Below are 16164 nucleotides of genomic sequence, written 5' to 3'. Positions count from 1 at the left end.
GGAGGGGTATTATTAGGAAACTGGCAGGGTGGAGGAATGGGGGGGGCGAGGGGGGGTGCGGGGCGGTGCGGGCCCCTCCGCAGACGAGCCCAGCGAGGCCGCGGAGGGGGGGCGCGACCCTGGGAACCGCGCCGGCGGGCCGATCGGGGACCGGGCCGGACCCCCGAAGCGCGGGGGCCACCGGGTCCGTCCCTCCGGGTAGGGGCGGATTCGGCGATCCTCAGAGGGAAACGTCCTCGGGTTCCCCAGGCCGAGGCCTCGGACCACCCCCCGTCTGCGGGGCCCGGTGCCAGGCCGAGCCGGGCTGCCGGGCGGGGGTGGTGGAGCAGTGATGTGGTTCACTGCCTGTCGGGGGGCTAAGCTCTCCTAATCCACTGCTCGCCCCGCACTGCCAGGCCTGGAGCCCGCTGGATCAGACTGCAGCGAAGTGGCGCTCAGATGCTCGTCCCCCGCTAACCGCGCTCCAGGCTTTTTCCACTGCGTTCTGCTAAATATGAATTTCTACATTTCGATTCTAAAGCTCTACTTGCTGGATGCCTTTGGGACATGTAATCCTCTTCCACTGGTGCCACCGGCACAATGAATAATATAGTATTGGTGAAGGCTTCAGAGAACAGGATTCACCTTAGTTCTCAACAAATGAATCTGACAGAACTCTGTGCGTCATTCGAGATGTTCTCAAGCCACTAGGGATTCGGTTCCTGTGAGCTTGACCTGAGCGTTCACCCCATACTTCAGTGGATCTGGAGACTGTGATCTTTATCATGCGTTTTCATGTCATTCCTGTGCTCTGTTTGATAATGCAGCAGCGCAGAACAGGCTAGCCTTTGGTTTCTGTATCTGAGCAGGCTCGCGGGCTAACCGACAGATCGGTGCGTGCCTTTCACCCTCGAAGACGCCCCGTCCTCTCCTCTGACTCCTGTCGCGCTCAGCTCTTTCATCCTCACGCTGTAGCTGCTGTCACGCGTTTGATGTCTCCGCAGCACACGGTACGAAGACGTACCTGTCATCTCGAAACCCGCGGGAGAGACACGCGGCGGTACCTGGCGAATACAAATGAAACATCTTTGAATTTCCCCTCCATTCGCAGTTTTCTGTGCATTATTATTCTGCCTTTCCTCTCATGTTCCGCTGACAGAATCGCCACAACGGATTTAGCGTGTTTCGGGACACGATATCCGACTATATATCCGATGATTCATTCCGACTCGCCGGTCACTCCCCCCCCCCCCGTCCGCATTTCTTCCAAATGAGGTGCCCCGCCCGGTCCGGAGTTTCCACCGCGATTCCAGATAGGACGGCTCTCGAGCTCGTGATGCAATCGCGGAAAGTCGGGAACTAGAGCGAGGGAAAGCAGGAGGCCGGGCTTAGGCCACGAAAGCGGGCGTCGGGTCTGCGGCTCACCTTGATGGAGTGCGTCGCGTTGCGCCGCGCTAGGCTGTCGCTCCGCATCGCGCCCCCCCACCCCCCCCACCGCAGCCGCCCGACCCAAACACAACTCTCCATGGAGACTGAAACATTTCGGCCGGGGGCGTGAGCCGGCCTGGGTGAGTCGCGTGCGGGGCTGTGTGACTACCCCGTATTCAAACGGAAACAAACGCACTCGTTTAATTAGCTGCGAATAGCACGACAGAACGTGTCTGGAGGTCCTCTGCTCTCTGGCTCGGAGAGCGCTTATCGATTACTGCAGCGCCCGACGCTGCTGTCGTTTGTCTTGGGGGGCGGTAGTCGTAGTAGCAGTAACAGGACGGGTAACTGTGGCGCGAAGATTGGTTTCATCTGTGGCCTCTAGCCACACGAGGAAGGCTGGAAAAAAAAAACAAGTTTGTTGTATTATGAATTTCGGTATCCCGCGCAATTTAGCCGGCATATAAATACAGAAGTGTTTTATGGATGTCGTCTGCTATATCCAGACTTATTTTGTTTGGTTCTTATGGCCGTGATACATCTCCGTAAGCCGTTACATTGCGTTACATTCGGCGCGCGCGGGCTCCCCTGAAACAGACATGGCGCACGTCCGCGCATAATGGGGCGAGCCGGCGATGGGTCCCAGAAGGGCTTCTGCAGTAGCATCGCAGAGCAGGGCCGCCTCGGGGGCCGGATGAGGCCGAGACGCGACGTCGCAGTACCCGCTCCGAATCCAGCCAGAACGACGGGAACTTCAAAATGGAGGGGAACTCAAAGGGGAGGATTTTTTTTTTTTTGGCCTCTGCGGTAAGGCTGTGAAAAAAGGAGGCGATGTTTGTCAGTGTGAACTCACACGTGTGCGTACGCTCTCTCCCCCCCCCCCGCTCTCCCCTCTAGGCCCGAGTCCGGCATCTCCAAGTTCACTCAGCGCCTTTCGCTCAAGGACCGGCAGGCCAAGCCCGAAAAGAACGCGCTGGACAGACCTCCGTCCTACAGGAGGCGCTCTCTCAGTCTGGACTGGTAAGCACAGCGTACTCTCTCTTCTCCTCATCATGATTGCAGTTACCCAAACACACCCAAGGTCAATGACTTAATGTATTGGTATGTAAACAGTATACTGAAGGTACAGTTTCACCTTGTGTCACACCTTCTGGTCTAATGTTGATTGGTGCCGGTCTTAGCGTTCAATTTTGAGGTGGGATCCATTACAGTTTAACATCAGCAACGCTGTAGGACACGTTGCAGGTCATTCTCACTGAGCTGGCCACCATGGTAAACAATGGGAGCTAGCCTTTCCCCATTAGCTCTTCAGTGTGGCTGATAGCCCTCAAATGCTAGCCCAGAAGTCACTCACAAGCAGGCAGTACTCTACAGTGCCAGCTGCTTTCTTTAGCACTTTGTGGCCCCCACGGACCTCCTCCTCGTGCAATGGAAAGATTTCATCTGGATTCAGAGGAAGAAGTAACACCGTGAGACGAATTTCCTAAAAAATTGCAATGGCAAATTGCGCCTGCTTTTTCACACGTCAACATGGGCTCACTGTCTGTGAAACTTTATGAGCAATTCACAAAAATAGACATTTAAATTAGGAAGTTGCATAAGCAATCTTAATTAACTTTTGATGGGTGTCATGAGCAAAGAGACTACTCCATGAAAAAAAATGTAACAAAAGCATGCACCGGTTCAAATATCCAAAAGGGAAGACGTGTCAGACAAAAACTGCATGCCGGAAAATTTGAAATAGATGTTAAGAGAACTGGATGTGAGAGTCATATGAGCTGACATACCTCACCCAGGGAATGGAACCCAAGAGTGGAATTAAATCAGACATAAAATTTATATGATTATAAACCGGTAAAACACAAATTAAAGTTACCAAGAGGTTTCGAAAAGTGTAATTGTTATATGTCAGTGCCCCATGCAAGCAAACCTGGCTCAAATATGTATTTTTTTAGATTCAAAATTTTCTACATTTGACTCATCATGTCTGGTGTATTGGAACCAATGAAATACTCTCAAAAAGTGCAAACCCCGCCTTCTGGTCATATCAATTGAGCAAAGTATTTGAATCCAAAACAAATACGTATTTGGCCCAGGTCTGCATGCAAGCATCACAAATAAACAGAAAAGTAGCAGCAGAAGGGCATCATTCACTGCAGGCAAAGCAGATAATGTCCCTGCCAGTAACATGTAGTAATTCATTGTTTAGCCAGCTGGAAAGCTGAGGCTATTGTCCAAAGTATCAAACCGATACTTAATTATTTGTTCTGATTTGTGGATAATGGTCTGTTTCTTGCGCTCATTAAAATTGCAGCTGGCCTAATCAAATCAAAATCAGATCATAATCAAAGTCAATTAGCACAGGCAAGGTGTGTGGCACCTTCCGATCCCCTGCCACGGCACCTTCTGAGCTGTGATCCCTCCTCTGTGTCTTAGCCGCTCTGCTTTCTCCCCGTCTGAATGAAGACAAAAATAGAGGGGACTGTCTACTCTTGATTTTAATTAAATAAGTATATGAGTAAATTATCAACCGGCAGCAACGTTGGTTAGTTGGAAAAAAGTTTTATTGAATATAATTTAACATGATCCCCTCCTTATTTGTCTATGTACATTCCAGGGACGCAGTACATACTGTATGCAAACAGAGAATGGTGCACTGTGTCACTATCAGTGGAGAATAGCCGAAAAATCCGAAAGACGATTTGTGAATGTTTTTTTGGACGCTTGCATCCATTTTACAGCCACAGATCCTTTTGTGAATCAGCCCCTAATTTCGTCTTTAGCTCGTTATTTGCCCCCCGGGCTGTTGGCCGGGGTGGGAAGTGCTGTTCCAACAGGCAGGTGAGAGGCAAACGCACAGCCACCTCGGGGGGGGGGGAAGGAAAGGGCTGGTGGGGAGAGCTGGAGCCCGCAGCAGCGTCCAAAGCTGCAACAGCCTGTTATTCTGGCGTTCCCCGTTGTTTTGGTTCTTACGCTCGTTCATTCTGCGCTTTGTTTATTAGTGGAGATAGCCGTTGAGCGGAGGCCTCGTTAGGCCCCGTCATTAACGGGCGCGCTCTGTCTGCGCTCTGTAGGCAGTGCCAGCATACTTCGGTGGCGCCAGCTCATCTCGCACTTGTAAACCTACGGTTTTCGGGCAGCCGATGAAAGCCGCTTGAAACCTTTCCATCGCCGAGCCGTTTCCCCCCCGCCCCGCCGGCGGTTCTCGGTCCCGCCGCTCTGCCCCGCCACCCGTCCTCCCTCTCTCTCTCTGGCACCTCCCTCCGGCTGCCGCCGCCGCCGCCGCCGCCGCGCTCCTCTGCCGCCAGGCGGCCACAGCAGAAGGCCTGAGCGTTCCGGTGCTCCTCTGCGACTGACGGCTTCCTGCGGTGTGGGGACTCCTCTGCCTGGAGGAGAGCAGGCTTCACACACGCTCTGACAGACATGGCTTCTGGGGACATTCACACTGTCAAAACACACGCACCCACACGCGCCGTGCACACACAGACACATGCCATGCACACACTCACACACATCATGCATGCACACACACACACATCACGCACACGCACTGTGCACACAGACACACATCATGCACGCACACGCACACACACTGAAACATCCAAATACACATCTCATACACACATGCACGCAAGCATACATATGCGTCACACACACACACATCACGCACACGCACTGTGCACACAGACACACATCATGCACGCACACGCACACACACTGACACATCCAAATACACATCTCACACACACATGCACGCAAGCATACATATGCGTCACACACACACACACACACGTCATGCACACACACACACTCACACACGTCTCTCACACACACGAACACACACGCACACACACACACACACGTCATGCACACACCACGCACACACACTCACACGCACACACACGCACACACACACACACACACACGCACACACACACACACACTCACTGTCTCACACAGCACACACATCCGGTACACTGCTGCCTGTGCTTCACAGGTTTGGAAGGACAGGATCACACACGTCTCAGGGCTCGGCTCCACAGCACGGTCCATGGTGTCTCAGGGGCGCCTCACAGTGGCCCAGCAGGGTACAGCCTGCCAGCCTCCCTACCCTCCTCCGGCTCATTACCCATTATCCCTCTGGAGTAGCGCTGTGGGGTGCGCCAGGCACTCCTCCTGCTGGGCCCACTCCTTGGTCGCCATGACGCTCCAAGGCAGCCCAGCAGCCGAAGAAAGCGTCCCCGCTTTGACCTTTTTGTGTCTGGTCGTTGTTTTCCGCGGCATCGCTGATATTCTGGCCATTTAAAACAAACTTGGCACGGTGAAGGCGAACCTGCCCTTGTGCGTTTGCGTGGGCGTGTGCGTGCGAACGAGCGCGTGTTCGGCACCGAGCTTCCAGGCGAAACGTCTCCGCGAGCGAGCGAGAGAGTGTGCTGTTTGATTTCACTTCTTATTGATGTGGTCTGTTTTTAATGAAACACTCCATATACATTGGACATACTCTTTATGGGTGTTCTGGCGAGAGTTCGATTGAAGCCTTCATTGGAGAAGGCTGTAAAAACAAGACGAGCGCGGTGTTGGTAAATCAGTCGTGCGAAAAAGAGTGGCCTTGCCATTCCAGGGCAGTGCTCAGTTTTTCCTCAGGTGAAGGAGGAGGCAGTGAGGTCACTGCGCCGAGGTCTCTGATCATGTCAGCGACCGGTGAGGGCTGCTTTTTGTGTTGAGGAGACCGCTGAACACCGTGCCAGCTAGAGAGTAAACAAAAGTTTAAAAAAAAAACCATTCTGGCCAAAATGTCTCTCTTGCTCTCACTCTTTATCTCTCTCTCTCTCTCTCTCTCTCTCGCTGTGTGTGTGTGTGTGTGTGTGTGTGTGTGACAGACCGACCATGGCATTGTTTATTTCACCGATCACCATACAAGCTTGCCTCACAACTTTGGTCATTAGTAATCCTAGACGCTGTTATGGTAACCCACAAGTTGGGCTCTGTAAGCACTTTGTCAGTTTAAATCTGTGTCACTGAGCTTGAGTGGCCATATCGTCCACCTGGAGGACTATCGGCTTTTATGGGTTATGGATTATACCATTGGAAAAAAAGATATCCTTTTGTGCAGTCTCAGAACAAATAAATAAGAAAGAGAACAAGGAAAAGGGTGAAAACCGGTCCTTTTTACCATTTAATCAGTGTCTCGATCTGTCTGTTTGCCTGGTCCCAGAAGGCCTGAGTTTCTAATGCCGTGATAATAAAAAATAATCATTATTATTGTTATCGGTAATGGTAATAAATGGGCCCCAGGGGGAGGCTGTGCTGGAACAGGATGGGGGGATGCTGGATGTGGCACTTCACATAAAACATCTTGAAGTGCTTTGTCGGGAAACAATCACAGTTAATTATTTCTGAAGGCAGCTCAGAGGGGTTTTTTTTTTTTGCATTCCAAAAGGGGACCGTTCATGGTGGTATGGGGAGGGGAGGGGCGGCGCTGGGAGGAGGAGGGGTTTGCCAGTGGTTTCAGAACCATCAGAATTTTTCCCACTGGATCCAGTTCTAGGCCCAGGCCAGCTTCACTGTCTCCAGACCAAAACACGGTCCAGCTCTCTTGCTCTCTCTCTCTCTCTCTCTCTCTCTCGCGCGCATTCTCCCTCGCTCTCACTCTCTCTCTTTCTCTCTCTGTCTCTCTCTCTTTTTCTCTGACCGAAATTACTCTGGTCCTTAAAAGCGCATTTCTCCAGTACTCTGCTGCCATGCTAAAATATTGCAGACGCACAAAATTACACATGCAAATTGAGCAATTATGAAGCAGCATGAACCAAACACAGCATAGAAGCTTTTACCTGTCAGAATGAAGGTATTTTCCATTCAGACAAAACATTCAGAAATAAAGCAATAGTCTAGTAAATGGGATATTAGACAGTGGGTTTTCTTAATGTTGCCCATCTGTAACCTGTGCCAACTCCTAGTTTCTGTTCTGCGTTTTTAGTTAACAGTTCCATCTGTACGTCTCGAGTCTGTTGTCACCTCTGCAGTGCACACACCCTACTTATTTGCACGTACTCTAGCGCACATATTTAGTTGGTTAGCGTGGGAGAGGCTAATGGCAAACATTAATCCCCTGACTTCTGCTTGCAAAAACATACAGAGCGCATAAAAATATGCTTGAATTAAACCCTCCTCGGAAAAATCATGGCAGTGCTCGTGGGACCGAAGTGTAAAGCGTGTTTGGATTGGGCTCTTCTGTACCCATTTGGTTTTATTTTATTTTTCATAGAGTCATCAGCTCAAGTAACGGGGATAGAGAGCGAGAGGAAGAGCCGTCCAACGTTCAAAACTCGAGTTGCTGTTTGAACCATCCCGACTTGCGGTGATGAGTTCATGTGTTAATATTAATGTTCACAAATGTACGCACAATATTTTTGAGACAATTATTGAGCTGGGTTATGTTTTCTCCAAGTCTGTAGAAATGTAGTAATGAGGAGCAAATTAAGACAATGAGATAATGCCCAGTTTCTAATTTTCATGGATTTCTACAACAAAAAGAGGCCTTTCTCCATGTGTTGCTTTAACCATTTCGTTATGCAGTAAATGTCTCTTGTGACTTTGACGCAGCTGAATTATTTTACAGCGTGCTTCTTTTATTCCAAAATGGCGGTAAAAGCGTGAAAGCTCTAGTTGTGAAGCTGCTTGTGAAATACAGCCTGACTGCAGTGGCCTTACAAGCGCAGCGAGATTGGTTTTGATGTTTCTCCTTTTATTCTGAGCGTACACAAATTTAAATGCAAATGAAGCGTAGACTTCCTGAACCTCCTGAACGGCTGTAGTTTGCAATGATAATGAGAAAAGATTACCATTTCGGATGCAGCTGTACGTCGTCGCTTGCAGCTAAAATACAAACGTATGAATAAATATTGTTGCCCGGATAGGGAGAGTTTTTTTGGTAAATCTAGTTCCAATTACCGCGTGATATTCTGGAGATTTGTGCGGCGGTCCTCGTTGCCGTGGGCGACGGAGACAGAGAGCGCTAACGCTGCCGCGCTCCGTCCAGGCCTGCGTGTGTGTGTCCAGAGCAGGCCTCTGTCTCGTGAGACACGAACACAGAGCTCACCTTGACCGTAGGGCAGGGCCCTTCTGCGATAAAGCACATTGTAGCGCATGTTCATTTCTGCCTCCAGTGTTTTAAGTTCTTATCTGGAAGTGTTCTGTGGATGCAGCGTGTTAACTCCATTAAAGAGCGTTACGCGATTACAACAAATCTGCCCCCCTGAGCTTCAGATTCTCGGCCTTATTGTAGGCACATAATGGCTCCTCCGGTTTCTTTCCCGCCTCTGGCTCTTGAATGGAGCACCACTCTGTTCTGTTGACGGACTATTTAAGAAGTGCAGTTCTCAGGTATATCCCCGCTGTGACCTTTGACCCCTGGGCTCCTCGAGTAAAGCCCGGAGCATTATGTGAATTTCGACTACAGGGAGGGATCGGTTTCCCTGAGGGTGCCACGACGGGTTAGGTCCTCCGCGCTACGATGCGCTACGCCCAGCGCGCCCTTTGATGGAGGAACTTTCCAGAGAGCGCTCTCCTGGTCTGGTTGCGCACTGGAATGCGGCTGTGGGCCGGCGGGCTGGCGGGCTGGCTGCGGCGTCTGCAGCCCGACTTGGAGAGTGGCATGGCGGAACACTCTAAATAAACAGGCCCCCGGGCAGCCTGGAGACGTGTTCTCCCGCAGGCCGTTTATTAGGGAAAACAAAACTCTCGGCAGCACATAAGTCAACGAAGAACACCCTGACCTGTGCTGGCCTTCACCCTCTCTCTCCACCCTGGAGTTACAGACCCTCTGTCTCCACCCTGGAGCTACAGACCCTCTCTCTCCACCACCCTGGAGCTACAGACCCTCTCTCTCCACTCTGGAGCTACAGACCCTCTCTCTCTCCACCCTGGAGCTACAGACCCTCTCTCTCTCCACCCTGGAGTTACAGACTCTCTCTTTCTCCACCCTGGAGTTACAGACCCTCTTTCTCCACCACCCTGGAGCTACAGACCCTCTCTCTCCACCACCCTGGAGCTACAGACCCTCTCTCTCTCCACTCTGGAGCTACAGACCCCCTCTCTCCACCACTCTGGAGTTACAGACCCTCTCTCCACCACCCTGGAGCTACAGACCCTCTCTCTCCACCACCCTGGAGCTACAGACCCTCTCTCTCCACCACCCTGGAGCTACAGACCCTCTCTCTCCACCACCCTGGAGCTACAGACCCTCTCTCTCCACCACCCTGGAGCTACAGACCCTCTTTCTCCACCCTGGAGCTACAGACCCTCTTTCTCTACCCTGGAGCTACAGACCCTCTCTCTCTACCACCCTGGAGCTACAGACCTTCTCTCTCTACCACCCTGGAGCTACAGACCCTCTCTCTCTCCACCACCCTGGAGCTACAGACCCTCTCTCTCTCCACCCTGGAGCTACAGACCCTCTCTCTCTCCACCCTGGAGCTACAGACCCTCTCTCTCCACCCTGGAGCTACAGACCCTCTCTCTCCACCACCCTGGAGCTACAGACCCTCTCTCTCCACCCAGCAGCCACACCACGGTGGCCCTTCTACCACCCAAAGCAGCCCGAGGGCCAGAGGCCAAACTTTTGCTCACAGTACTTTTACAAAATAAGTTTTACGTCATCGGCAAAGTCAGTCCTCAGGGGTCAGCGTTCTGAAAAACAAAAACCCTCGCTGGGTCGCGTGAAAAGGGAGCCGGTCGATGCGACGCTGGGTAAATAAGTCGTCTTTCGGCAGGGGCGCGTGAGAGCGTCTGGCGACTGGCGGGCCCCGGAGCCGGCGGGGAGGTCAGCGCGCAGCGGCGGCATATGGCGCACAGAGCGGGGCGCTCCCAGGCTCCCCGGCTCCGGCTGATTTACCTCCAGCGTGTCAGAGGGGCCGCCGCCGGGCCGCGCCGGAGCCGCGCGGGCGGGACAGGACAGCCAGGCGGCGCGCCGCCATTGGCCGCCGCCGCCGGCGCTCTGAGTCTGGGCGTCGCCGGGGGCCGGGGCGGCACCGAAAAGCGCCAGGCTTCAACAGGCTTACGGGGGCAGCCGACAACCCCCAACCTCCACCCCCACCCCCCCCCCCCCCCTTCTGTCTCACTAGGAGCATCCCCATGGCGACTGCTGTCTCTGCTCATCAAAACTTGAGAGATTTACCTACCCCCCGCCCCCCCCCCCCCCCCCCCCCCCCCCGCCCCACTACAGTGAACAGGTGGCAGGCCTTGCTCTGCTCAGCAGGCCCCCTCTGAAAGGTTAAACATACAGGGGACTGTACGTGCCCGGCCCCCCCGCTCCCCCCCCCCCCCCCCCGGGCCCAGAGTCGGGGCGGATTCTCACGTCCTGCTAAAAAGGGCGGCGGAGTTTAGCGGGGCGGGGCGCGGGCTTAGCGTCTGATCATCACGTCGCGTGGGGGGGGCGCCTCGCAACTTCTGCGGCGGCCCCTGATGCCGCGCGCCGGGAGCGGGCGACCGGGTCCCGCGTGTGGACGTGGCCCCCCGGGGCGGCGCTGGGGAATTTTCACACCGCTCCCCAACATTAGCGCCGGCGGGCGCGTGGCTGGGAAGCGGGTCACGTGACCCCTCCGGACCGAGCGCCTGTGGGGTAGACTGGCCGGAGGCCCGCTGGTCTGGCCCGCGTTCCCACCGCTGCAGCGTGTGTGGGAGTGCTGGGACCCTGAGAAATGCACACAGGGAGAACATCTCAGAGGAGTCCCTGTAACCTGCATAGAACTTTCTAGAGAAAAAGTGTGGAACACAAATCCAGGTGACTGTCAAAATAGTATTTGAAATTGTTTCAGTGATTTTGAAGGTTGGAGGGAAGAAAAAGGCACCGTTCAATAAATTAGCTACTCATTAGGGGTCGGATTAGGGGTTTTTGCATTTAACATGAAATTCTAGTTTACTTATGCATCAGAGTGGAATCACGCTTCATTTAGATATATATATAAATTCAATTTTATTTATATATACTGTATTTAAAATGTTTCTTAATGTATTGTCAGTATTTCTGGAGGTGTCATTTATGGCCACATCAATGCCAGCAAATTTATGTTGTATTTGTTATGTTTTATGATGTTATTGTATTGCATATTTCATGGGGGGGGTAGACCCGATGCCCCCAGCAGCTGTGCAGATGTGCAGCGGCGCAGCCTACTGTTCGCGCCCTGGAAACGGTCAGCGGCGGCGGCAGCGGCGGCGGCGGGGGGGTGGGGGGGATTCCGCCGGGCTCTGACAGGCGGGCGCCCGCGCATTATCCCCCTTCCCGCGGACTTCGCGCCTCGAGCTCGCGCGCTTCGCGGTCTGGAGCGTGTCCATCGCCGCGGGCCAGCCGGGACCGGGGAGGGACCGCTCACCCCTGCCCCCGACGGCCAGCGGCGTGGCGGCTCTCTCCCGAGCGCCGCCGCGTCCCTGAGCGAGGCCCAAAGCCGCCAAACGATCCTCTTACCGCCGCCAGCCCGCGCCGGCCCTTTCCCTGACTCATCCAACCAAAGTGTCACAGGGCAGCCCAGTTTATGACGGTACTGTGTAGGGTTTGGGAGCTTTCCATGAAGGACTTTTTTTATTTTGCCACTCTTCTGCCTTTCTGACATCTCATGATGACCACACCGCATGGGATTCCCTGCATAAATAAAGGATTTGATTAGATCTGGCATTTTCAGGCTGTGCGAGAATATTAAATATTAAAGAGCGGAATATTCCCGGATCTATGGAATTAAAGACTAAATTAAATAAATACAGTGCATGGAATGCACATTATTCAGAGCCTGAAAGGTTATTATTATTTTACCGTTGGCTTAGGCCTTTGTACTTTGTGTTTGTGTTTGAAGACTGGACGGAGTGCCAAATATGTGTTTCGATTTGTTGTTGTGTTATTCGTGTGGGCCGTCTGATGAGTACCATACAGCGCTGAGAAGGCATCATGGGCATGCCACTCATGACACAGAGAAGTCTAAGTGGTGACACTCAATCTGTCCTGTGAGTGCTGTAAACAGCCTGATGTGCTGTGAAGTGGCCTGTGACTGATGTGTTTCTCTCTCTCTCTCTCCTCCCTCCTCTCTGCTCTACATCTCACTTTCTCTTACCTTTATCTGCATTCATATCTTCCTCTGTCTCTCTCCCTCTCTGTCTTTTGCTATCTCACTCTCTCGCTCCCTCTCTCTCTCTCCTTCTCTCTGCTATTCTTTCTCTTACTTTTATGTGTATTCATCTCTCTCCCTCTCTCTCGCTCCCTCACTCTCTCACTGTATCTCCCTCTCTCCCTCACTCTCTCTCTCTCCCTCACTCTACCCCCCTCTCTCCCCTCTCTCTCCTTCAGTCTGTCTCTTTCGCGCTCTGGTTCACTCTCTCTCCCCCCCCCCACTCTCTCCCCTCTCTCTCTCTCTCTCTCTCTCTCCCTCAGTCTGTCTCTTTCGCGCTCTGGTTCACTCTCTCTCCCCCCCCCCCACTCTCTCCCCTCTCTCTCTCTCTCTCTCTCTCTCCCTCAGTCTGTCTCTCTCGCGCTCTGGCTCTCTGTCCCTTGGGGGAGCACTATTGAGTGTCTGAGCCCCAGTGCCTGGGGCCGGCCTGCTGTCGTGATGAGGGTGAGCCAGTCCCCACCATCAGAGGCATTGTGTGTGTTTGTGTGTGTTGTCGGAGTTTGTTGCGTTCCCATGCCAACTCAACAGTGTGTCTGTGGCCTGGGGTCATGGGGCTAACTTGGCTCCGAGTCTCCTATAAGCAGATAAGACCCGGCAGGGAAAGTATGTGGATCCCAGTAACACTGCCCTCCCGCCCCCTGCCTCCACCCCCCGCACCCCCACCCCCACCCCCTCCCGCCTCAATCCCACCCCCTGTCCAGCCTGCCTGCCTCCAGCCTGTCTGGTGCCAAGAATCAAATTTCAGAATTTCCTTCTACAAGCCACATTTAGAGCGTGCAGCAGTGTCTGTATCCCTGTACCTCTCTCTCCCCCTCTCGCTCCCTCTCCCTCTCCCCCTCCCCCCTTCCCTCTCTCTGTCAGCACTATCCTGCTCTCCCCTATTTACATCTCTTTCTCCTTAAAATTCTCCCCTCTTCTGCATCTTTGTACTGCGCAGTGCTTGCTGATGTTAAGTACCTCGCCAGAAGGGAACTGGCTTCTATTTTATTTTACTTAACAGTCTGATATCGAATGACCTTCCTCCTTTACGTGTGAGCTAAACTCTGTGATTATTCATTCAGTGTGTGTGTGTGTGTGTCTGTGTGTATGTGTCTTGTGTGTGTGCATGTGTATGCATATGTGTGTGTGTGTGTATGTGTGTACTTGTGCGTGTGTGTGTGTGTACCTGTGTGTGAGTGTGCATATGGGTGTGTGTCCATGTGTGTGTGTACCTGTGTGTGTGTGTGTGTGTGCATGTCTGCATGTGTGTCTGTGTGTTTGCGTCTGTGTGTGTGCGCGTGTGTGCGCGTGCATGCGTGTGTGTGTGTGTGTGCGCATGCATGTGTGTGTTTGCGTGTGTATGTGTGTGTGTGTGTGTGTGTGTGTGTGTATGTGTGTGTGTGTGTGTGTGTGAGCGTGTGTGCATGTGTGCGTGTGTGTGTGTGTGTGTGTGTGTGTGTACGCGTATGTGTGTGTGTTTGCGGGTGTGTGTGTGTGTGTGTGTGTGTGTGTGTAAGTGTGTGTTTGCGTGTGTGTGCGTGTGTGTCTTTGCGTGTGTGTGGTCATGATGAGCCGGCTCCAGCAGGCCGCTCAGAGCTGGCTGGGGCTCCTGTGCTGAGACCAGTGTCTCCCTGTGAGACTTGGCTCTGGCCGCAGCCTGAGTCGATGACACTGGAGTATACCTTCCCCCCCGCGGGGGCCGGCCCTGGGACCGCATCGTTAAAGCCTTTCCTCTGCTCATCTCAGATGCTAAGGAAGGGGAGGGAGGGCGGGGGGGGGGGGGGGGGGGGGGGGCATCCATTTCAATGAACCGGATTCCCCCCGAGACCCCTCAGCGCCCCCCCCGGCCCCCCCCCCCCGTCCCCTCCTCCCCACCACCTCCGCCGTCCGTACCGCCACCCAAGATTTATGGGGGCTGGAGGTTTGTGGCGGCAGACGGGCCTGGTGCGGGGGGCCTGGCCTGTCAGCAGACGGGCGGTCCTGAGAGGGGTTACTTTTAGCGCGGGCCGACGGCGGCGGCGATGACAGCTCGCTGGGACGCGCATGCCGCGCGCCCCGGACGTGCTGCCACCGGCGGCCGCGCCCGGCGGGTTTCGGTCCGCCGGAAAACCGCGCGGTCTTGAGTACACTGTTATTCCTGGGGAGGTCTGTCCTCCCCCGCGCTCGGGCCGCACGCCGGGTTTTCGGGGGCCCTCCGCCGCTTTCCCAGCAGGCCCTGCTTCGCCTTCGCCGCGTCCGGCCCTTCAGCTCGCCGCCGGAGTGGTTTCAGGGAGCTGAAGTGTTCGTGAAGCGCGCGGTGCGCGTGGCTGTCGCAGGAGGCTGTCGCAGGCCCTCGGTGAAACTCGGCGCTCTCTGAAGCCGCGGCTCAGCGCGCTGCTCTATATCCCGCGCTGTGCCAGGCTCTTAAGGGGGGGCGGTTACTGCTCTACAGGCTCTTCAGGCGTACGGCTACATTTTTATTCATTCTGACTGAATGCGATTCAGCGTCGGGCCTCCTGAGGCTCGGCGAGCGAGGAGGGAGAAACGTAATCGGCACGCCGAAATTCCCCCTGCCCCTCGAGCGGCGGGTGAGAGAGGTGAAGAATATGCGTCCTGAAGTCCGATCGGCCGTCTGTCGCCTCGTTGGGCGGCTCCGCTGAGCAGCGGTGACACCGTTCAGCTCTGAACCGGTGACACGCGTTCCATGTGACCCCCCCCCCCCCCGATTTCAAACCTGGTTCTGGTGTGTCGCCCCCCCCCAAACCGCACCGGACTCACAGTAGCCCTCTTGTAAGGCGTGTGAGCCTCGCTCGCGGCGCGCTAGCGCTGTTCAGAAATCTTTGTATCAGAGGCCTAAGAAACCCACTGGAGAAAAAAAAAAACAGTCTCTTGTGAGCGTGTGGCCGTGTGTGGAGAACAGCCTGCGCCAAGGACCCGGGGGTCAGCGTTCAGAAACAACAAACAAGCCGGTTAATCAGGAAGAAAAACACCTTCCTGACGGCTGCAGCCGCTCCCGCTGCCGCCGCCGCTGCACGCTCAGCCCGCGCCGCTGATTACTCACCGCTAACAAATCCCGCCCCTGGGACCACGCCCGCGCGCGAACACGGGCCAATCGGGGGGAGGCGATCGTTGGCTCGGGGTCCGACGTGTAAACAAACGGAGGGAGCGGGAGGAGACCACAGCAGTCGTCTGACAGTCCTCGTGGCTTTAACCTCGAGAAGCTCGTGTTATTAAAGCAGCGGTTTTTTTCCTTCTCTCTCTCTCTCTGCTTCTTTCACAACACCAGCTCTACGGCGTTCCGCGGCGGCTAATATTAGCGCGTACGCGTTAGCGACAAAAACCGCGCTGTGTTCGCTCGCTACGTTTAACCGAACGATGGGGTGGGGAGAGGGTGACTGAAGGCCTCGTGGGGCGGCGGGTCACTGTGTGACACCGTCCGCGCTCGCACTCTCTGCCGGAGTTCACGCTCGCCCACTTCTGACCTCATCGGCATGTCACCGGCCTCGCACCGAGCGAGCCGCCTTGTTCCTCTTTCTGCCGTCCGTTCCAGGTTTTTTTTTTTTAATTTTTTTTTTAAGCTGCTCAAAGTTTGTTTGTTTGTCGTGCTCTGCCTCTGGAGCTGACCCCTGCCTGGCCGCGGGGGCGG

At 54.3% G+C, this 16164-nt stretch overlaps 1 protein-coding gene across 5 annotated transcripts in view; it reads left to right on the top strand.

Annotated features, from left to right (window-relative positions):
* Positions 1-16164, top strand: part of LOC118221053 (ankyrin repeat and fibronectin type-III domain-containing protein 1) — a 180833-nt gene that overhangs the window by 137706 nt on the left and 26963 nt on the right. For all 5 annotated transcript variants that reach the window (XM_035405663.1, XM_035405662.1, XM_035405661.1 and 2 more), the window contains one exon: positions 2305-2427. In XM_035405663.1, coding sequence (XP_035261554.1) covers positions 2305-2427 — 123 coding nt within the window. The remainder of the gene's footprint in view (positions 1-2304; positions 2428-16164) is intronic.

The sequence above is a fragment of the Anguilla anguilla genome, chromosome 2 (assembly GCF_013347855.1).
Source record: "Anguilla anguilla isolate fAngAng1 chromosome 2, fAngAng1.pri, whole genome shotgun sequence".
Classification (NCBI taxonomy): Eukaryota; Metazoa; Chordata; class Actinopteri; order Anguilliformes; family Anguillidae; genus Anguilla; species Anguilla anguilla.
Note: the sequence above shows the minus strand (reverse complement) of the source record. Positions and strands in the feature narration are given on the sequence as shown.